General features: G+C 52.3%; 2 protein-coding genes across 5 annotated transcripts in view; one reads left to right on the forward strand and one right to left on the reverse strand.

The window, feature by feature from the left end:
* The window catches only part of UFSP1 (UFM1 specific peptidase 1), a 224,494-nt gene that overhangs the window by 50,007 nt on the left and 151,822 nt on the right, over window positions 1-22,665 (reverse strand). The window lies entirely within an intron of this gene.
* Window positions 1-22,665, forward strand: part of LOC310692056 (polyamine-transporting ATPase 13A3-like) — a 59,158-nt gene that overhangs the window by 11,536 nt on the left and 24,957 nt on the right. For both annotated transcript variants that reach the window (XM_083472491.1, XM_083472492.1), the window contains exons 2-18: window positions 1,698-1,782; window positions 2,256-2,349; window positions 3,527-3,700; window positions 5,618-5,800; window positions 5,906-6,057; window positions 8,596-8,665; window positions 9,867-10,001; window positions 11,068-11,140; window positions 12,992-13,123; window positions 15,353-15,535; window positions 15,671-15,828; window positions 17,066-17,254; window positions 17,370-17,431; window positions 19,336-19,486; window positions 19,672-19,788; window positions 21,798-21,815; window positions 21,957-22,110. In XM_083472491.1, the coding sequence (XP_083328617.1) occupies window positions 2,299-2,349; window positions 3,527-3,700; window positions 5,618-5,800; window positions 5,906-6,057; window positions 8,596-8,665; window positions 9,867-10,001; window positions 11,068-11,140; window positions 12,992-13,123; window positions 15,353-15,535; window positions 15,671-15,828; window positions 17,066-17,254; window positions 17,370-17,431; window positions 19,336-19,486; window positions 19,672-19,788; window positions 21,798-21,815; window positions 21,957-22,110 (2,002 nt within the window). In that variant the 5' untranslated portion in view covers window positions 1,698-1,782; window positions 2,256-2,298. The remainder of the gene's footprint in view (window positions 1-1,697; window positions 1,783-2,255; window positions 2,350-3,526; window positions 3,701-5,617; window positions 5,801-5,905; window positions 6,058-8,595; window positions 8,666-9,866; window positions 10,002-11,067; window positions 11,141-12,991; window positions 13,124-15,352; window positions 15,536-15,670; window positions 15,829-17,065; window positions 17,255-17,369; window positions 17,432-19,335; window positions 19,487-19,671; window positions 19,789-21,797; window positions 21,816-21,956; window positions 22,111-22,665) is intronic.

Below are 22,665 nucleotides of genomic sequence, written 5' to 3' on the forward strand. Positions count from 1 at the left end.
TCTGTTCACAGAATCAGAGAGGGGACCCCACGGGGTCATCTAGTCCAACCCCCTTTCATTGCAGGAATTGAACTGTTGCGAGGGGTTGAACTTGGGAGAGGGCGAGCAAAGCACCCCTGAAGATGCTCTGGGCTCCATCTCCCTGCTACAACAATGCGATGTCAATATAAACTCATTATATAATCTATACAGAACATTGAACAATATGAAATATGCACGCTCTGCAAAACCAAATAAACAGAAATCTTCCATATAGATGGGGTGTGTACTTTTGGTTTTATTTCATATTGAATTGACATTATAGTTCATTCGTATAGTTTATAATTGAGGGACACGGGTGGCGCTGTGGGTTAAACCACAGAGCTTAGGATTTGCCTATCAGATGGTCGGTGGTTCGAATCCCTGCGATGGGGTGAGCTCCCATTGCTCGGTCCCAGCTCCTGCCAACATAGCAGTTCAAAAGCACAAAGTGCAAGTAGATAAATAGGTACTGCTGCGGTGGGAAGGTGAACGGCGTTTCCGTGCGCTGCTCTGGTTCGCCAGAAGCGGCTTCGTCCTGCTGGCCACATGACCCGGAAGCTGTACTCCGGCTCCCTTGGCCAATAAAGTGAGATGAGCGCCACAACCCCAGAGTTAGTCATGACTGGACCTAATGGTCAGGGGTCCCTTTACTTTATAGTTTATAATAATTTTAGTTATTGTAAGTTACAGTGTATATGCAGGTCGTCGTTTCAATAATTCAATTGCGGTTTATGAAGCATTTCTGTATCCTTCTGCTGTGCTGAAGAAGAATTCCACGAAACAGTGGCTATATCCAAAATCACTGTTCTCTGCATCTGTTTGCGGACCACTTCGGCAGCGTTGGACATTATAAAACAAAGCTTTACAGCTTGTTTTCACCAGATAAGACTCTGACCCATTGCTTATCTCAGAGACTTTCATAGCCCACAAAGACTTTCAGAGACCTATAAGACTTATGTTTATTTGGTTCTAGGTTTTCAAGAGAATCCATCAAGAGTGCATATTTTGTGACTTTCAGAGATACAGAAGATTTCTGTTTATTTGGTTTTGCAGAGAGTGCATATTTCATATTGTTCAATGTTCGGTATAGATTATATAAAGTTTATATTGACATCGCATTGTTGTACTTATTGCCGGATATTACTGGTATCTGTTTGCAACACGGGGGTTTAATTGCTTGGTGACTCCATCTCCCAGCTGGCAGAGCTTTTCGGAACATCTGGAGGGCGCCTGGTTGGGGGGATAAGCAGAGCTCTGCTGGGCCAAACTTTTTTTGGGGGGGGTCCTTCTCCTTCTGGCTTCTGCAGGCGTTCCAGCGGGAAGCTAAGGGCAGCAGTAGGTTGGATCAGTTTGGCCTGATCCTGCGTTGACTCTGCAGTACGAACCCCAGTTCCTGGAAACCTCAGGAGCAGAGAACGTGCCCTCGTGCTCGGACCCTGCTTGCACGACAGGCTGCCCGCTGTGAGGGCAGGATTCCGGCCTGATCCAGCAGCCCTCCGTGCCCTCGATCCAGCGACAGAGCCACAGCTTCCCACCTCCTCTAGATACATTGAGCATTTCCCTAATGCCCGGACGCCCGTCTCTCCTCCTGCCTTCAGCCCTGGCACCCCCCGGGCACTGCCCAGCAGTCTGCGGCCCTGATCCTGACCTTCCCTTTCTTTCTCTCCCTTCTGCAGTTCCTCAGCAGGCTGCCTGCCTCTCCCTCCTGGATGTGGCCCGTGGACCCGGGACCCTTCAGCTGACACAGTGACAAAAGTTGCCGTGAGTTTGCCCTGGGGGTCGGATCCAGACATGTGCGTTGGGCTTGAAAATGCTGAAAGCAGAACTTCGGCCCTGTCCTTTCCCTCTCCTCCACCAGCTGCCTTTTCGGGCAGGCTCTCCCAACCCAGGAACACGGCGGCAGCAGCCATTGTGGTCAGGAGTTCGAAACCACAGGCCTCCAGGGGCTGCGAATAGCCGGCTGGGCTGAGGTTTTGCCCACGAGGACAGAGAGAGATCGGATGACTGGGGGGCTTTGTCCCAGGCCTCCTAGAGAGGGTGTGTGTGTGTGTGTGTGTGGTTTATTGCTGAACAGATGCTTCTGTGGCACTGGGCGGACAGGGGAACCGGCCGGGACGTGGTGTTTGCAGAGCTTGCGAGAGAGTCAGGGAAGGGACGTGCGCGGCATGACTGCGGCGAGGAGGGCCCCTGGGTGCCCTTTGCTGACCCGTTCTCTCCCTCTCTGTCTGTCTCAGGAGCCTGGAAGTGGAGTAATTGCGTGACCCACAGGAAGGAGACATGGAGAGAGCGACCGAGGCGCACGTCAACCGCCACGAGGAAGACGAGATGGTCAGTGGGTGGTGGCGCTTCCTGGAAAACGCTCCAGAGCGATGGGGCTGCTCTGGAGGGTCCTCTAGCCCAGGCATCCCCAACCTTCGGCACTCCAGATGTTTTGGACTACAGTTCCCATTATCCCTGACCCCTGGTCCTGTTAGCTAAGGATCATGGGAGTTGTAGTCCCAAAACAGCTGGAGGGCTGCAGGTTGGGGGTGCCTATTCTAGCCCAACTACCCAGCAGTGTGGTGACTCTAGACACTGCTGCTGCTGATTTATAGTATTTATAAAAGTAAAGGGACCCCTGACCATTAGGTCCAGTCTCATCTCACTTTATTGGCCGAGGGAGCCAGCGTACAGCTTCCAGATCATGTGGCCAGCAGGACTAAGCCGCTTCTGGTGAACCAGAGCAGCGCACGGAAACGCCGTTTACCTTCCCGCTGGAGTGGTACCTATTTATCTACTTGCACTTTGACGTGCTTTCGAACTGCTAGGTTGGCAGGAGCTGGGACCGAGCAACGGGAGCTCACCCCGTCGCGGGGATTCGAACTGCCAACCTTCTGATCGGCAAGCCCTAGGCTCTGTGATTTAACCCACAGAGCTACCCGCATCCCTTTTGTTATTTATATACTGCCCTAATACCCGCAGGTCGTAGTTCACAGGATGAAATCATGATACAAAAGCACAACATACATAATCAAAATACGAACAGGTGCAACCCAATAGCCCCGCCCCCCAAACACATTTTTAAAAGGCATTGAATGTTTTTTTTATATATATAAATTTGTTTGTTTTTTCAGATTAAAATTTTATAGTCACGTATCCAACGTACAACCTAAAAACAAGATTCCAGGGAAACTTCCCTCCTCGCTTTCATGAGAGTCCTATTGTCAGTCATTTCCTCCTGCATCTTCTAAAATAATCCAAATCTTTTACCTCTCTATTCTTTCCAAAATTCACCATTAAACTACAAGTGCTGTTCCAGTCCTTCTAATGATTTTAACCGATTACAAAAATGCCCAGAGCAGGGTGACGGAGCAGAGGCAGTTGAGGGCATGGCCTGGAAAGTGTACTGAGGGCCACGCAGAGGGGTGCCGGGGGCCGCATTCGCTCCCTGGTTGCCCAGGGTCTCCCATTTCTCCGTGAGAAAACCCTCTGGCTTTTCCTCCCTCCTTTCCCCCCCTCTGCGCAGGAAATCTCCGGCTACAGCCCCTGCTGCTGGAAGCTGGCGCTGGTCTCGCTGGGCACCTTTTGCAGCGGAGGTTTCCTCCTCCTCTTCCTCTACTGGCTGCCGGAACTGAGCGTCAAGTGGACCTGCCGCGCTGTGCCGCTGAGGGACGCCCGGGTCGTGCTGCTGAGGACCACGGTAGGCGGCCTTGGGCTCTGGGAAGGGCCCCTCGCCTCCCACCCCAGACCCCCATCGCCCTGTCTTGCTGTTTCGCCCGGTGGTGTGGCGTTGCCAAGCGTGCAGAGGGTCTCCCAGAGGTTTTTTTGGTTTTTTGTTTTGGATAACATTTTATTGATTTTCCAAAAATAACAAAACAGGGGGGGGGGGGGACAGAGGAAAGGAAATCATAGCCAAATTAAACCATCATTTTCAATCAACTTCACTCCCCCTCTTGGTTCCTTTATAATATACCGTATTTTCCACTGCATAAGGCGCACTTAGTTTTTAGAGGGGGAAATCAAGAAAAAAAATCTCTTTTCGCCCCCCCCCAGCCCCAACGAGCAGCGGACAGGCTGCGCGCAGCCTTTCCGCTTCTCCCAGAGCTGCTGGGGCTGCCGGGGGAAGCCTGGGTTCACCCCCCCAGCCCCAAAGAGCAAAGAAGCCAAGTCAGTGAGTGGGATCCATCCCGCTTGCTGTCTTAGAATCATAGAGTTTGGAAGAGACCACAAGGGCCATCGAGTCCAACCCCCTGCCAAGCAGGAAACCCCATCAGAGCACGCCTGACATATGGTTGTCAAGCCTCTGCTTAAAGACCTCCAAAGTAGGAGACTCCACCACACTCCTGTGCAGCAAATTCCACTGTCCAACAGCTCTTACTGTCAGGAAGTTCTTCCTAATGTTTAGGTGGAATCTTCTTTCTTGTAGTTTGGATCCATTGCTCCGTGTCCGCTTCTCTGGAGCAGCAGAAAACAACCTTTCTCCCTCCTCTGTGTGACATCCTTTTATATATTTGAACATGGCTATCATATCACCCCTTAACCTCCTCTTCTCCAGGCTAAACATGCCCAGCTCCCTTAGCTGTTCCTCATAAGGCATCGTTTCCAGGCCTTTGACCATTTTGGTTGCCCTCCTCTGGACACGTTCCAGTTTGTCAGTGTCCTTCTTGAACTGTGGTGCCCAGAACTGGACACAGTACTCCAGGTGAGGTCTGACCAGAGCAGAATACAGTGGCACTATTACTTCCCTTGATCTAGATGCTATACTCCTATTGATGCAGCCCAGAATTGCATTGGTTTTTTTAGCTGCCGCGTCACACTGTTGGCTTGGCTTCTGCCATAGCCGCGCGCAGCCTCTCCCGGCCAGAGGGGTTGCATGCGGCTATGGCAATGTCCCCACATCCCGCAAAAGCCCACAGGAGCCGCACACCCTTTAAGGAGCGCACGGCTCCTGCGGGCTTTTCTATGAGGAGGGAGAAGGGACTGACTGGCCATGTCAGTCCCTTCTCCCTCCTAGGGAAAAACTCGCAAGAGCCGCGTGTAGTTTGTGTGCGTCTCTTGGGGGCTTTTCCTGCCTGCCTCCCCCTGCCCTCGCTCCATAAGATGCACACACATTTCCCCTTACTTTTTAGTAGGGAAAAAGTGTGTCTTATGGAGCGAAAAATACGATACTTGTTCCTGCATGTCCATAAAATCTTACATACTTACAACAATCCAATTTTAAAACCTCCTTCATCTTATTACAAGTGGCTTTTAAAAGTTATACTAATGTAAAGATCTATACCCAAAGCTTCCAGTGTTTTATCTCCTTGCTTCTAACGAGCTGGCGTCTCAGCAAAACCATAATAAATCAGAAATAGACCTCTCTTCGCTTGGCAATGTTGCAAAACCATCACAGTATTTCACACAGTCGATTCTTTCAAGCACTCTGTAAAGAAAATCATAAGTTCTTGTTGAACCCCAGCAAACAATGTTTTCAGTAGGGGCTGAAGCGAGTGCAGCTGAAGGCGTCAATAGGCAGGGAGTTCCAGAGGGCAGGTTTTGCCGCAGCACCGAAAAATATTGAGTTTGTAGGAAACGTGGGTGACCGCTCACCCTTCCCGCTGCTTCCCTCCCGCAGGACGAGTTCCGGACTTGGTCCCGGGTCCGGGTGCGCTCCTTCTTCGCTCCCGGATCGAGCCCTCTGGGCTTCCCGCAGGTGCCAGAGAGCAAGAGGCCTCTCTGCCAGGCCGGCCCGTTGGAGGACTGGGATTGCGAAGAGGGCAATCTTCTGTCCCAACCCGCCTGCGGGGAGCAGTCAGAGGTGAGCTGGGGGCCTTTGGGAGGGGGTGGGTGTCTCTGCTGCAGCCCTCCTCTCTTCCCCCACCCTCACGGACACCTTTCTCTTCTCCCCCCCCCCCCCCCGCAGATTCGCTTTTTCGTCCACCAGAATTCACGCTACCTCTGGAGCCCCGAGTCCCAGTCCTTCCAGCGGCTCAGGGCCCTTGATGCTGGGCTGCTGTGCTCCTCCCTGCACACCCTCCATGGGGCTGGCCTCCCTCGCAGCACCCAGGACTACCGGTGAGTAAGGGGAGAGGTGCAAGGGTGGGCTGCGCCCATGCTGAGCATCTCTGGGCAGGGGGTGAGGCGGTTGCGACGGAAGGAGGGCACCCAAGGAACCATCTCCTGCCCCCTTCCTTGCCCAAAGTGAAAACCGCTCGCTCATTTCCCTGGCAGACCTCACTACACTCACGAAGACCCAGGAACTCCTGAGACTATCGCCCCCTGCATTTCCCAGGCATTTCCCTTGTACGGCGGCACCTTGGTTCTCAAACTTAATCCGTTCCAAAACCAAAGCGTTCCAAAACCAAGGCGCACTTTCCCATAGAAGGTAATGCAAAACGGATTAATCCGCTCCAGACTTTTAAAAACAACCCCTGAGACAGCCATTTAACATGAATTTCACTATCTAAGGAGACCATTGATCCATAAAATGAAAGCAACAAACAATGTACTGCAGTCACACAATCAGTCAGTAGCTGAACTGGGTTCCACGCAATCACAAAAACAAAAAAAGCCACAAAAACGCAAAATAAATAGCAAAAACAGGCAGACCTCAGCAATCAACACAGAAACGTAACACTCAAAACTGAGCACATTCGGGTTCCGAAAATAGTTCGCAAACCGGAACACTTCCAGGTTTGCGGTGTTTGGGTTTCAAGTTGTTTGAGTACCAAGGCGTCTGAGAACCAAGGTAGCACTGTAAGTTACTCGGAGAGTAAGGGCAGCCCGTGCTCCCCACGTCTCTCCCAGATCTCAGAAGAGTGTCCTGGCCTCTTAGCTCTGATCCTAAACTCCCAGTAGCAGGAACTCCAACCGTCTGGGCATATGGTGGATCCTAAAAACCCAAGGTTGGCAGTTGCACACACACACACACTCCGGTGGTCAAATTAGTAATAAAAATAATGATGATGATGATGATAATAAATTTTATTTATACCCCGCCTTCCCCGGCCATAGCCAGGCTCAGGACGACTAAGACCAGTAAAATTACAGTAAAAACATGATAGGAAAAAAACCAATTTAAAATACAGATTAAAATGCAGCCTCATTTTAAAAGTAGCCCGTAGATCAAAACCATAAGAGGAGGGAGACTTAAGGGTCAGACTGAGTCCAAACCAAAGGCCAGGTGGAACAGCTCTGTCTTGCAGGCCCTGCGGAAAGATGTCAAGTCCCGCAGGGCTCTGGTCTCTTGTGACAGAGCGTTCCAACAAGTCGGGGCCAGTACTGAAAAGGCCCTGGCCCTTGTTGAGACCAATCTAACCACCTTGTGACCTGGGACCTCCAAGCTGTTGTCATTTGTGGACCTTAAATTCCCCCGTGGGGCATACCAGGAGAGGCAGTCCCATAGGTACGAGGGTCCTAGGCCGCATAGGGCTTTTTTAGGAAACTTTCTTCAAAATAACTGGAGTAGAGGAAAAGCAGGCAGGTCAGATCAGAACACAAAACACACCAGAGCTCTGTGGTTCCAAAGCTGGACCAGTCCTTGCCTATACACAACACCAGAGTTGTGGTTTACTCACAAGGAAGCAGCGAGGCTGCTCAGCTCCACAGAAGGTCTGGTCTAGGTCCCTGGTGGTGGGACAACCCTGTGAGGGGAACTCAGCTTTTTTAGAAGCCTCTCTCCCTTCTCCTGGAAGGAGTGACCTCCGGCTCTTTCTGACCAGTGAGATTTGGAGTCCAGTTGCTCAGGTCCAGAACATCAGGTGTAGTGAGCTGGTCCCATGGGTTACCCAAGAGGCAAGGTCCAAGTCCGGTCCGTGGTCAAAGGTGCAACGAGGCAGCAGTCTGTAGTAGCTGAAGCTGGGTGCAGGGCAGGGAGCCGGCTGAAGTCAGGAACAGGCAGGCAAGCAGGGAGCCAGGACGGGGCAGGAACTAGCAACCAACAATCTTGCTCCCGCAACTTGGGACTGGGGCTGGCCGGCTTTTATCTGCCCCGAGGCATAGGGCGGCCCCAATCCTCTGGTGACTTGCCTCTCCTGGCCTGGAGGCAAGCACTCCTCCTGGGGGAACTTAGTTCCCTCCGCCTCTCTGCCCTGAGCCTCTGCAGCTCAGGAGAGGCTGGAGGGTTACCGGACCCAGAGGCAACCTCCGCTTCTTCTGCCGAGGCTGAGAGTGGAGCACCTGCAGGCAATGGGTCCTCCATCACCTCAGGAGCCAGAGCAGACTCACCTGAGGATCCAGCACAGGTGAGGACCCTTCAGGCTCAAGTCCCAGCCCCGGCTCAGCTGGCCCTGGAGGTGGGGACTCCTGTGCAGGCTGGGATTCCTCAGGTTCAGCCTCTGAGTCCGAATCCCAGGCCATCACATGTAGGCAGCTCAAGGACCCCCCTTTATTTTTTGTATTGCATTTGAAGAGGCTGGGAAGGAAGGTAAGCGACCGGCGGGCCGAGAGGCATGGTGGGGTGTGTGTGTGGAGATCAGGGCGTCCTCTTTCTGCATTGCTTCTGAGATATTAGCTGGGACAGAGGGGCAACGGGGGAAAGATAATTCACCCCCTCTGCTGCCCCCCTGATTCTGAGCACATGCATTCTCCCCCCAATCCAACTTCTGTCTTTAGGAGGCTTTTCTACGGAGCCAACCAAATTGACGTTCAAGTGCCTTCCCTTCCCAAACTCCTCATCAAGGAGGTAAGTTGGCAGCCTTTGCAGTCTTTGTATGTGTGTTTGTGTGCGTATTGGTCGCCCGGGACATTTGCAGGGAAACCAAAATGCTTGTTTACAAAGCTATTGTACCACCAACCTTACTGTCTGCTTGTGAAACATGGACCACTTATAAACGCCATCTCCAACTCCTCGAAAGATTCCATCAGCGGTGTCTCCGAAAATTTTTACACATCACTTGGGAAGACAGGCAAACTAATGCCAGGGGACTGGAAGAAGCAAAGATCACCAGTGTCAAAGCAATGATTCTTCAACTTCCACTTCGTTGGATTGGTCATGTTGTGCGGATGCCTGATGATCGTCTTCCAAAGCAACTATTCCAAACTTAGAAATGGAAAGCATAATGCTGGCTGTCAACAAAAGAGGTTGAAAGACTGTCTCAAGGCAAATCTAAAAAAGGTAGTATAAACACCAACAATTTGGAAACACTGGCCTGCGAGTGCTCCAGTTGGAGAACAGCCTTTCCCAAAGGTGACATGGGGTTTGAAGACACTCGGAACTCAGGACGCAAGGGAGAAACGTGCTAAGAGGAAGGCACGCTTGGCAAATCCACACCGGGATCGACTCCCGCCTGGAAACCTATGTCCCCACTGTGAAAGGACATGTGGATCCAGAACTGGCCTCCACAGTCACTTACGGACTCACTGTTAAAACTGTGTTTATGGAAGACCATCTTACTCGGCTACGAGGGATCGCCAAAGAATTGGTCACCCCTGTCGGAGGCTGTGGTGTGTTTTCAAATGCCAGTCGCTGGAAACCACAGGAGGGGAGAGCGCCGCTCTTGTGTTCAAATCTTGCTTTGTGGGCATCCCATAATGGGCACCTGGTTGGCCAGATTTAGGTTTGATGAGGCCCTAAGCTACTGAAGGTAATGGGGCCCTTTATATGTCCAGCTGTCCTTTGTCAACAACAAATTGTCGCTGCTTTTTGTGTTGAATATATGCTATATGGTAATTTGTGGAACTAATAGGTATCTAAAGCCCCCCGAAGGTCATTTAGACCAACCCGCCAAAATGCAGGAGTCCCTAGCAGGCAGGCCGTCCAGCCTCTGCTTAAAGACCTCCAACGAAGGAGAACGCGCCACCTTCCGAGGGGGTCTGTCCAATGGCTCTATCCACCACAAAGTCCTGACCTTGCCGGGGGCTTCTCCTCTTCCTCCCCTCCGCAGGTGTTGAACCCTTTCTACATTTTCCAAGCCTTCAGCATGGTGCTGTGGTCCCTGGATAACTACTACCTGTACGCCTCTGCCATCCTCTTCATGTCGCTGGTCTCCATCTGCTCCTCCCTCTACACCATCCGGAAGGTACCGCCCGCCAGGGTCACGGTTGGCGGAGGGTTGGGGGTGTGGCTGGGAGGGGGGGGCAAAAGAGGAGAGGACGGGGTGGCAGGTGGTGGCTTTGAAAGAGGATTAGAGGCCGCGATGGCCGCCAGCCCAGGTGGCTTTGAAAAGAGTGCGGGACAAATTCACAGAGGAGGAGAGGGCCATTGGTGGCTGCTAGCCGCAGTGGCTATGCTCTGAAGCATTGCTTCTGGGTCTCCGTTTCTGGAAGCCGCAGGAGACGACAGTGTCGCTCTGGTCCCCGGATCCTGCTTGCCGGTTCCCCGCAGGCAGCTTCCAGGTGGACCAGGTGGCCCTGCAGGACCTTCTTACGAGAGGAGAACGAAATTGTCACGAGGTCGTAAGCAAGCTTTTGAGTCCCACAGGGCTCCTTCTGTGTGGGTGGCGCTGTGGGTTAAATCACTGAGCCTAGAGCTTGCCGATCAGAAGGTCGGCGGTTCGAATCCCTGCGACGGGGTGAGCTCCCGTTGCTCGGTTCCTGCTCCTGCCAACCTAGCAGTTTGAAAGCACATCAAAGTGCAAGTAGATCAATAGGTACCGCTCCGACGGGAAGGTGAACGGCATTTCCGTGAGCTGCTCTGGTTCGCCAGAAGCGACTTAGTCCTGCTGGCCACATGACCCGGAAACTGGACGCCGGCTCCCTCGGCCAATAAAGCGAGATGAGCGCCACAACCCCAGAGTTGGTCACGACTGGACCTAATGGTCAGGGGTCCCTTTACCTTTTAGGGCTTCTTCTGAGACAGGTGTAGGGCAGGCACACATCCCAACCCACCCTGCACCCCCAAAAAGAGGGCACAGATTTGTGCGGAAAGGTGCTGTTTTGCAGGTGTGAGCTGCACGTTTAGAAATAATGGCTGTAATTGCCATAAAACTCACATCTTGTCGTCCCCCAGTTGCTGGAATCTGCAGGGGTGCTGCTCCTGTATTCGAATCCTGCTTGCGGGCTTCCCTTTGGGCACCTGTGAGGAGGACAGGATGCTGGGCTGGACTTACCTGGGTGCTCACCCCGTCTCTCTCCTCCTTCCCCCAGCAATACGTCCTGCTGCACGACATGGTTGCTGCACACAACATCATCCGCGTGACGGTGTTTCGGGGGCCGTATGGTGAGTGAGCGTCGTGGAAGGAGGTCGGTCGGTCCTGGGGCTCAAGTTCCCTTGGCAGGTGTGGAGGGGCTTCGGGACGCCCTCACAGCTACGAGAAAAACGGTTCAGAGCCGGAAAGTTTGGGGGACCCAGCGTGGTTGAATCACACGTGGATCATATACACCCGGCCATAGTTGATTCTCTCCACTTCCAGCATCGCTTGGGGCCGTGTGGGCAGTGTGTGGAGTAATAATAATAATAATAATGTGCTGGTCCCGGGGGGGGAAAGGTACTAATACCGTATCCGAAGTTCAGTCCAGAGTCACTAGCAGGGTAGACGATCACTAGATGAGACGCGAGGTCCGAAACAGGGAGCCAGGCGGGGGAGCAGGAACGCTGGTAGGGCAGCAGCAGGAAGCCAGGCGGGTAACAGGAACACTGGTAGAGCAGAAGCAGGGAGCCAGGCGGGGAACAGGAACACTGGTGGGTCAGCAGCGGGCAGCCGGGCGAGGAACAGGAACACCGGAGAGTCAGGAGCAGGAAGCCGGGCAAGGAACAGGCACACCGGGAGTGCAGGTCTAGGTCTGGGTAAAGCAGGTACTCCACAACGACGTTGCTCCCACAACCTGGGACCGGGCTGCCTGACCTTTATCTTCTTCTAAGGCCAGGGGCGGTCCCGGCCCCCAGGAGCCCCGCCTCTCCTGGCCTTAAGGCGAGCACTCCTCCTGGGAGAGACCAGTTCCCTTCGTCTCTCTGCCCTAAGCCTCTGCAGTTCAGGAGAGGCTGAAGGGTTACTGGGCCCCGGGGGAGGCTCACCTGTAGCCACTGAGTCTTCCAGCACCTCTGGGGCCAGAATGGTCTCACCTGGTGCCTGCCCCTGAGGATCTGGCACAGGTGCAGGCTCCTCAGCATCTAGGCCTTGCCCCAGTTCAGCTGGCCCTGGAGGCGGGGACTCCTGTGCCGGCTGGGATTCCTCCGGTTCACTCCCAGACTCGGAGTCCCAGGCCATCACAAATAATGATAATAATAAAATTTATTGTTTGTACCCTGCCCATCAGGCTAGGTTTCCCCAGACACCCTGGGCGGCTTCCAACAAAGATTAAAAATACATTAAAGAAGGGGAGACCTGCACGAAGCGCTCCGAGATCTGGGGTTGAAGGGTGGTACACAAATTTAATTAGGAAGAATAATAATCTGGTATGTTTTGTTCTGCTTTTCCTCTACTCCGGTTATTTTGAATAAAGTTTCCTAAAAAGCCCTATGTGGCTTAGGACCCTCAAACCTACAGGACTGCCTCTCCTGGTACGTCCCACGGAGGACCTTACGGTCTTCAAACAAAAAGATCTTGGAGGTCCCAGGCCACAGGGAGGTTAGGCCGGCCTCAACCAGAGCCAGGGCTTTTTTGTCTGTGGCCCCGATCTGGTGGAATGCTCTGTCCCAAGAGACTAGGGCCCTGTGGGACTTAACATCTTTCTGCAGGGGCTGCAAGACAGAGCTGTTCCACCAGGCCTTTGGCCAGGGCACAGCCTGACCCCTTCCTTTGGCAATCCTCACAGAACTCTAGCCCAATGGTTGCCATTAATTTGATTTGAATTGATTTTAAAATGAACTGATTTTAGAATGTATTTCAATTAATTGATTGTGATTGTAAACTGCGTTACTTTTACTGTTAGCCGCTCTGAGCTCGGCTTCGGCTGGGGAGGGTGGGATATAAATAAAATTTTATTATTATTATTTATTATTGTGGGGTTTCCCAAAGAGGCGCCTGGTTGGCCCCTGTGAGAACAGAATGGCTAGAGGGGCCCCCTTTGGCCTGACCCACCAGGCCCCTCTTACGGTCTTCTGCAGCGATGGTCTCCTTGCTCTCCGCAGAGACAGAAGAGATATTTTCTACGCAGCTGGTTCCGGGGGACGTCCTTCTGGTGCCTCCCGAAGGCCTGACCGTCCCGTGTGATGCGGTGCTGATGAGCGGCACTGCCATCGCCAACGAGAGCATGCTCACAGGTAGGCAAGTCTGCCCGTGCTGGTCCGGGGGGGGGTGGGTTACCACGCGGCGTGGTCTGAGTCCTATCCTAGGTCGAGGGTATGGAGGCTGTCCGTCAAGGGGGAATCGGGGTCCAAGGCAGGGAGCCAGGCGTGGTCAGGAACTCTGGAAGAGCAGGACAGGGTGCTGGCAGGAACAGGTTACCAACGATGTTGCTCCCGCAACCTGGGACTGGGCTGACTGGCTTTTATCTGCCCCGAGGTATAGGGCGGTTCCAGCCCACAGGTGACTCGCCTCTCCTGGCCTTAAGGCGAGCGCTCCTACTGAGAGAATTTAGTTCCCTCCTCCTCTCTGCCCTGAGCCTCTGCAGCTCCGGAGAGGCTGGAGGGTTACTGGTCCCAGAGGCAGCTTCACCTTCCCCTGACAGGGCTGGGAGAGGAGCACCTGCAGGCAATGGGTCCTCAATCACCCCCGGAGCCAGAGTGGATTCAGCTGGTGTCTGCTCCTGAGGATCCGGCACAGGTGAGGGCCCTTCAGGTTCAAGCCCCAGCCCCAGCTCAGCCGGCCCTGGAGGCGGGGACTCCTGTGCAGGCTGGGATTCCTCCGGTTCAGCCTCAGAATCGGATTCCCAGGCCACCAGACTGCCTCTGGTATGGGCGGAGGGGGAACTGCGTCTCCTTAGGAGCTGATCTCCTGCCACCCTCTCATTCTGGAGGGATAGAAGGGAGTCCTTCACCCAGCACAGAGAGTTAAACCAGACTCCCTGCCCCAGGAGGCCGCCAAGCTGGGTGGTTTTATAGAATCCGAGAATCCCAGAGTTGGGGGGGACCCCAGGGGTCATCTAGTCCAACCCCCTGCGATGCAGGAATCTCAGCTGAAGCCATCCGAACCTCTCGCTGTAGCGTTCCCAAAGCAAGGAAGGACTGGACTCTGATTAATAAAATACCCACAAGCCTTGACCAGCAAGACACTTCATGTTCTCCAAATAATTTAGAAAAACTATTGGATTGATTGGGGATTTTAATTTTTATTCCGTACTTTGTGTTTTTAATATTGTAGTTTTATGTTCTGAACTGCCCTGAGGTCTACGAGTATAGGGCTATGTACAAAGTTAAGTAATAATAATAATAATATTTTGATGCTATATGGCACTGAAATGTTTAAATGTTTCCGTGGTGGTCCTTGAGTCTTCCTGCCACCCTTGCCGTCCTTTCCTGCCACACCAGGGGGGCGCAACACCCCCCCATAGAGAACCACCAGCTTTAACAAAGAGGTCCTCAAGCTGTTTTCAAATAAAGCAGTAGGTGAAAACACTGGCTCTGCCCTCCACAGCCTGAAGCACCAAATGTTCCCGAATCCTAGTTTCAGGATGTGGCATTCCCAAAGCAAAGGAAGGATTAGACTCTGATTAATAGAAGACACGCAGAGGCTTGACCAGCAAGACTCTGGGAGGAGGTGCCAATCATAATAATCCTGTCCACCCCTTGGCCCAGGTCGTTTTAATCACAAAAGAACTTTTAAACAGTGTTCGTAAGAACCAATCAGATTTCCTCTGAGCATTTCAAAAAACCCCACGTGGGACAAAGTCAGATCAGAAGAAATTCTTTTAAATACAAAGAAACTATTTCCTACTAAAGCATGCATATGTTGTTGTTGTTTAGTTGTTTAGTCATGTCCAACTCTTCGTGACCCCCTGGACCAGAGCACCCCAGGCACTCCTGTCTTCCACTGCCTCCCGCAGTTTGGTCAGACTCATGTTTGTAGCTTTGAGAACACTGTCCAACCATCTCGTCCTCCGTCGTCCCCTTCTCTTTCTGCCCTCCATCTTTCCCAACATCAGGGTCTTTTCCAGGGAGTCTTCTCTTCTCAGGAGGTGGCCAAAGACTTGGAGCCTCAGCTTCAGGATCTGTCCTTCCAGTGAGCACTCAGGGCTGATTTCCTTCAGAATGGAGAGGTTTGATCTTCTTGCAGTCCATGGGACTCTCAAGAGTCTCCTCCAGCACCAGAATTCAAAAGCATCCATTCTTTGGCGATCAGCCTTCTTTATGTCCAGCTCTCACTTCTATACATCACTCCTGGGAAAACCATAGCTTTAACTATACTGACCTTTGTTGACAAGGTGATGTCTCTGTGCGTCAAATGAGGGGAATTAAGACTAAGAGAGCTGACTAAGAGAGACTAAGAGAGCTGTATACAAGTGACAATAAAGTATTTCAATTTCAATTTATTTCAATTTCTCCTGCCCCCAGGCGAGAGTGTCCCTGTGACCAAGACAGCCCTGCCAGACCCTTCTCGAGGGGCCAGCGGGCCGCTGCAGGATCTCGCCTACGACCCCGAGGAGCACAAACGGCACACCCTTTTCTGCGGCACCTCCGTCATCCAAACGCGGTACTACTCCGGGGAGGCTGTTCGGGCGCTGGTCATCCGGACAGGTAAGCGCACCTTGGGGCGGCAGTGGCAGCGGGCTCCTGTTCCTGACTCAGGACATCGAAAGGAAGGAGGGTGTGTTTGTGCGTCTGTTGGTTTCTCCCGCTTTTTCGGAGCCCTCACTCGCGTTTCTCCGCCAGGTTTCTCCACCTCCAAAGGGCAGCTGGTCTGCTCCATCCTATTCCCAAAACCGGCAGATTTCCGCCTCTACCGAGATGCCTACCGGTTCCTCCTCTGCCTGGTTGGCGTCGCCGGGATCGGCATGCTGTACTCGGTGATCCACAGCGTGCAGCAGGAGGTAGGTCTCCAGAGGAGGCTGGGGTGTGGTACTATTCCTTCTCTTGATCGGGACACTAGACTTCTGTTGATGCAGCCTAGAATAGCATTCGCTTTTTTTGCTGCTGCATCACACTGTGGCCTCATGTTCAGCTTGCAGTCCACTAAAACCTCTAGATCAGCGGTTCGCAACATGTGGGTCCCCAGATGTTGTTGGACTACAACTCCCATCATCCCTGAGCTCTGGCCTTGCTAGATAGGGGTGATGGGAGTTGTAGTCCAACAACATCTGGGGACCTACAGGCTGCTCTAGATCCTTTTCACATGTACTATAGGAATAATAATTTATTATTTATACCCACACCCATCTGCCTACGTTTCCCCAGCCACTCTGGGCAGCTCCCAACTGAATATTAAAAACACGATAAAACATCAAACACTCAAAACTTCCCTAAACAGGGCTGCCTTCAGGTGTCTTCTAAAAGTAAGATAGTTGTCTATTTCCTCGACATCTGGTGGGAGGGCGTTCCACATGGAGGGCGCCACCACCGAGAAGGCCCTCTGCCTGGTTCCCTATAACCTCACGTCTCACATGGAGGGAACCGCCAGAAGGCCCTCAGAGCAGGGCCTCTGTGTCAGGGCTGAATGATGGGGGTGGAGATGCTCCTTCAGGTCTACTGGGCCTTTGAGGCCGTTTAGGGCTTTGAAGGTCAGCACCAACACTTTGAATTGTGATTGGAAACGTACTGGGAGCCAATGTAGCTCTTTCAGGACTGGTGTTATATGTTCTTGGTGGCCGCTCCCAGTCACCAGTCTAGCTGCCACATTCAGGATTAGTTGTAGTTTCCGGGTTGCCTTCAAAGGTAGCCCCATCTGGGCGCATGGCGGTAGTCCAAGCGGGAGATAACCAGAGCATGCACCACTCTGGCCAGACAGTCCACAGGCAGGAAGGGTCTCATTCTACGTACCAGATGGAGCTGGTAGACAACTGCTCTGGACACGGAACTGACCTGCGCCTTCGTGGACAAGTGGTGAGTCCAAAATGACTCCCAGGCTGCGCACCTGGTCCTTCAGGGGCACAGTTGCCCCATTCAGGACCAGGGAGTCCCCCATACCTGCCCGCCCCCCAAAACTGCTAGTAAGCCAGGTGTCCCCCACCCTGTATTTGTGCATCCGGTTTTCCCTGCCTAAGTGCAGAACTTGACCTTTGTCCCTCCAGGCTAAGCAAACCCATCCCTCTCTTTCTCCCTCCTGACCAGGAGCTGGTCGGTCGCATCATCCTCAAATCCCTGGACATCTTGACCATCACGGTGCCCCCCGCGTTGCCGGCGGCCATGACGGCTGGCCTGGTGTACGCACAGCAACGCCTCCGGGGGCAGCGCATCTTCTCCATCAGCCCCCAGCGCATCAACATCTGCGGGCAGCTCAACCTGATGTGCTTCGACAAGGTACCAGACCCCGACCCCCCACTCCTCGGAGGGAGGGAGAGAGGCGGGGAGATCATCTCCTCTTCCGGCCTCATCCTGGGAACGTTCACGGCAGCTGCTGCTTCGTCTCTTGCAGACGGGAACCTTGACCGAGGACGGGCTCGACTTCTGGGGTTTCGTGCAAGCCCAAGATGGTTGGTGAGTGAGCCGGAAGAAGCGCCTTCAGCTGGGCTCTGCCTGCACGGTCAGAGGCAGCGGTCCTTGTGAATCTCTTGCCCTCAGGTCCCACTTGAAGGTCCGGCCGTGTAATGCCTCTCATTTCATCATTGTTTTATTTACACATTCATTCATTACCCTAAGGCAGGGGTCAGCAAACTTTTTCAGCAGGGGGCTGGTCCACTGTCCTTCAGACCTTGTGGGGGGCCAGTCTATATTTTTGGGGGGGGGAATGAATGAATTCCTATGCCCCACAAATAACCCAGAGATGCATTTTAAATAAAAGCACACATTCAACTCGTGTAAAAACACGCTGATTCCCAGATCATCAGGAGGCCGGATTGAGAAGGCGATTGGGCCGGATTTAGGGCATTGGTAGGCAAACTAAGGCCCTGGGGCTGGATCTGGCTCAATCGCCTTCTTAATCCGGCCCGCTGACGGTCTGGGAATCAGCATGTTTTTACATGAGTAGAATGTCTGCTTTTATTTAAAATGCATCTCTGGGTTATTTGTGGGCCATAGGAATCCGTTCAAAACCCCCCTTCAAAATATAGTCCAGCCCCCCACAAGGTCTGAAGAAGAAGAAGAAGAGGGGTTTGGATTTGATATCCCGCCTTTCACTCCCTTTAAGGAGTCTCAAAGCGGCTCACAATCTCCTTTCCCTTCCTCCCCCACAACAAACACTCTGTGAGGTGAGTGGGGCTGAGAGACTTCAGAGAAGTGTGACTGGCCCAAGGTCACCCAGCAGCTGCAGGTGGAGGAGCGGGGAATCGAACCCGGTTCCCCAGATTATGAATCAATTGCTCCTAACCACTACACCATACTGGCTCTCTTTTTCCTGCTGAAAATGTTTGCTGACCCCTGCAGCCTAAGGTCCCAGGGCGGGTTACAACATCAAAACGCAGCATTAAAAACAGTCTTAAGACAACTTGCAATCATACAAAATTATTATTATTATTTATTTAATTTCCATACCGCCCTTCGTCCAAGGATCAATATAAAAACACAAACTGCGTAATGTAGTAACAGACAAAAACAACGATCTCTCTGGTTTGTTAGGCCGTAGATTGTTTAGTTAGCCAAAGGCCTGGGAGAAGAGGGTTTGCTTATGCCTGGCACCTACCGTATTTTTCGCTCTCTAGGACACACTTTTTCCCCTCCAAAAATTAAGAGGAAATGTGTGTGCATCCTATAGAGCGAATGCAGGCTCCTTGGCTTCAGCGACAGCAACGCAAAGCCTCCGAAGCGCAGAGGGAGCGCTCCTTCCGCACTCTGGAGGCTTTGCGTTGCTTTCGCTGAAGCCTGGAGAGAGAGAGGGGTCGGTGCGCAACTGAAGCCTTTGGAGCGCAGCGCGAGTTCCCTCTGCGCTCCGCAGGCTTGGGGTTCCTTTCACTGAATCCGGGAGAGCAAGGCTCTCCTGGCTTCAGCAGAGAGGGAGAGCTGCGCAGCGCCCCTTCAGCCAAGCGGGAGGAGAAATGGAAGGGGCTCCGTTTCTCCTGCCGCTTCACTGAAGGGGCACTGAGCAGAGAGGGGGAGATTTTTTGTTTCTTGTTCTCCCCCTCTAAAACAAGGTGTGTCCTATAGAGCGAAAAATACAGAGGTGCACCTCAGGTTTGCGTCCTGTTCAGCTGCAAACCACCCCAGGATCCCCGGATCAAGTGTGGTATATAAATTAAGTAAGTAATCGTGATAATAGTCCTCTGGAAGCTGTGCAGTGCAGGGCCAGGCGGGCCTCTTTTGGGAGGGAGTTCTGCAGTTTGGGGGGCTGCCACAGAGAAGGCCATGTGCCCAAGCCTTTGAGCGCTTATCCAGAGAATCTCCTCTGCCCTCCTCAGCGCTCGGCTCCCTAGAGAGATTCTCACAGCCCCATCTTCTTCCCCTTTTAGCTTCCTCCCAGCAGGGCAGGACGTCCGGGGATCCGGCCTGTCCGGCTCGCCCTTCCTTGCCACCATGGCTGCCTGCCACTCGCTCACCACCATTGGGGGACGACTTTCAGGGGACCCCCTTGACCTCAAGATGTTCGAGGCCACCGGCTGGGTAAGGCGTTTGGGGAGGGGAGATGGCGGGGGCACGGCTGTGTGTGTGTGTTTTGATCGGCACTGGAGACCAGAGGCTGTGGCTGAGTCCCTTCATGGCCACGGCGGCTTGCCTCAGAGAAGGGACCCTCGCGTCCCCCGCTTGGGGCCTGGGGCGCTGCCTGAAGCCCCCCTTCTTCTTCCCAGGTCCTGGAGGAGCCGACCCAAGAGGAGACAGCCCTACACGACCAGATCCAGCCCACGGTCGTGCGGCCCCCTGACCAGACGCCTCCTGCCACCTCGGAGGGGACCCCTGAGGACGAGGTGAGTAGGGGGCTTTGGGAGCCCTCCCCTGAAAGGTCACATTGCCCACTCGGCCGCTTCAATTCAAAGTGTTGGTGGTGACCTTGAAAGCCCTAAACGGCCTCAAAGGCCCAGTATACCTGAAGGAGCGTCTCCACCTCCATTGTTCTGCCCAGACACTGAGATCCAGCGCCGAGGGCCTTCTGGTGGTTCCCTCATTGCGAGAAGCAAAGCTACAGGGAACCAGGCAGAGGGCCTTCTCTGTAGTGGCGCCCGCCCTGTGGAACGCCCTCTCACCAGATGTCAAAGAGAAAAATAACTACCAGACTTTTAGAAGACATCTGAAGGCAGCCCTGTTTAGGGAAGCTTTTCATGTTTAATAGGTTATTGTATTTTAGTGTTTTGTTGGAAGCCGCCCAGAGTGGCTGGGGGGACCCAGCCAGATGGGTGGGTATAAATAATAAATTATTATTATTATTATTATTATTATTATTATTATTATTATTATTATTCAGTTGGACGAGCTGGTGTTGCGCCAGGAGCCACACAACACCCGTTCCGCGTCCGAAGGAACTGGGTCTTTTAGCGCAGCAGCACGTACTCTGTGGAACTCCCTGCCCCTTGATTATGAAGCAGTCCTCTTCGCTGTTATGTTTTCGGCACCTGCTTGAAAACATTCTGGTTTTGGGAGGCCTGCCCAAAGTTGACATGAGCTTTATTCCGTTTTTATTCCTGTTGGAAGCTGTCTAGAGTGGCTGGAGCAGCCCAGTCGGATGTTTTATCTTGGGACAGGGGGAGAGAAGTTTTTATTATTACTACGTTTTATAAAGTGTATGAAGCAGAGCAGGCAGCTATAGTAACTGTTGAAAACCAAAAAACGAAACCCATAAAATGAGTGGCTGCAGGAACCCAGCCAGACTGGTGGGGTATAAATAATAAAATTAATAAATAATAATTAATAACAACAACACAGAATGATCACAGTTGTGTGTGGGTTAAATCCTTGTTTCATCTCTTTTTTTCTAAACTGCTTTAATAATAAATAATAATAAATTTTATTTATACCCCGCCCTCCCCAGCCAAGGCCGGGCTCAAGGCGGCTCACAACCAATAATAAAAACAAGTTGAATGAATACAACTTAAAAACAAGATTAAAATACAACAGTAAAACATTAAAATGCAGCCTTTGAGGTGGTGTTTCGCTTTTTGTGTTTTCAACGATCAAGCAGTGTATAAATTTTACGAAATAAATAAAAAAGGGTACCATGTTTTTCTGTGTATAACATGCCCCCATGTATAAGACACCCTCTATTTTTGGGGGACTCCAAATTGAGAAAATGGGGAGGAGGTTGTATCCGTGTATAAGACAACCCACAATTTTGAACATAATTTTTAAATAAAAAAGCCCAAGTCTTATACATGGAAAAGTATGGTAATTAATACTAGCACAATGTTTTTGGGTCTCTGGAGCCCGGATTTGCTGGCTCTTGCCCAGGTTCTTGTGCATAAGGTAAAGGTTTAGGGACCCCTGACCATTAGGTCCAGTCGTGGCCGACTCTGGGGTTGCGGAGCTCATCTCGCTTTACTGACCGAGGGAGCCGGCGTACAGCTTCCGGGTCATGTGGCCAGCAGGACTAAGCCACTTCTGGCGAACCAGAGCAGCGCACAGAAACGCCGTTTACCTTCCCGCCGGAGTGGTACCTATTGATCTACTTGCACTTTGACGTGCTTTCGAACTGCTAGGTTGGCAGGAGCTGGGACCGAACAACAGGAGGTCACCCCGTCACGGGGATTCGAACTGCCGACCTTCTGATGGGCAAGCCCTAGGCTCTGTGGTTTAACCCACAGCGCCACCCGCGTCCCTTCTTATGCATAACGACAGACTATTGACGTCTTTCTTTCTTTCTTTCTTTCTTTCTTTCTTTCTTTCTCTCTCTCTCTCTCTCTCTCTCTCTCTTTCTCTCTCTTTCTCTCTTTCTCTTTCTCTCTTTCTCTCTTTCTTTCTCTTTCTTTCTCTCTCTCTCTTTCAGGAGCTGATGGAGCTGATGGTGAGTGGTCCCTGCTTTTCGCCTCCTCCCGACACCACTAGAGTTTTCTCCACCTTTTGGGGGGGCTTGGGGATGGGAAGCGCAGGTGCCCCGAGGCAGCCTCCCACCTGGCCCCTTTGCTCACCTCCTCACCTCTTGCAGAAAGTCTACGAAATTGGCATCCTGGCGCAGTTCCCCTTCTCCTCCAGCCTGCAGCGCATGAGCGTCGTGACCCGAACGTTGGGGGAGAAGCGACTGGTGGCCTACATGAAGGGCGCTCCGGAGACGGTGGGCAGCCTCTGCCGCAAGGAGACGGGTGGGCTGCTTCTTTCTTGAGAATAATCGCTTTGGTTAAGATCATAGGTAGGCAAACTAAGGCCCAGGGACCGGATTCGGCCCAATCACCTTCTCAATCCGGCCTGCGGACGGTCCGGGAATCAGCGTGTTTTTACATGAGAAGAATGTGTCATTTTATTTAAAATGCATCTCTGGGTTATTTGTGGGGCATAGGAATTTCTTCATTATTACTTTTCAAAATATAGTCCGGCCCCCCAGAAGGTCTGAGGGACAGTGGACCGGCCCCCTGCTGAAAAAGTTTGCTGACCCCTGATTAAGATTAATAGTTGTCCCTATATCTTACCTGCCCTGCGTCTTAGGGTCCCAGGGCTCGTTGAAGCTGCGTTGAGGATGCAGAGCCATAAACAGTTCAAAACAAACTGCAGTTGCTATAACAGGGTGATCCTAATAATAATAATAATAATAATATTTATACCCCACCCATCTTGCTGTGTTTCCCCAGCCACTCTGGGCGGCTTCCAACAAAAGATTAAAAATACATTAAAACATCAGTCATTATAAACTTCCCCAAACA

Source organism: Podarcis liolepis (genome assembly GCF_965112155.1).
Source record: "Podarcis liolepis genome assembly, chromosome: 13".
Taxonomy (NCBI): Eukaryota; Metazoa; Chordata; class Lepidosauria; order Squamata; family Lacertidae; genus Podarcis; species Podarcis liolepis.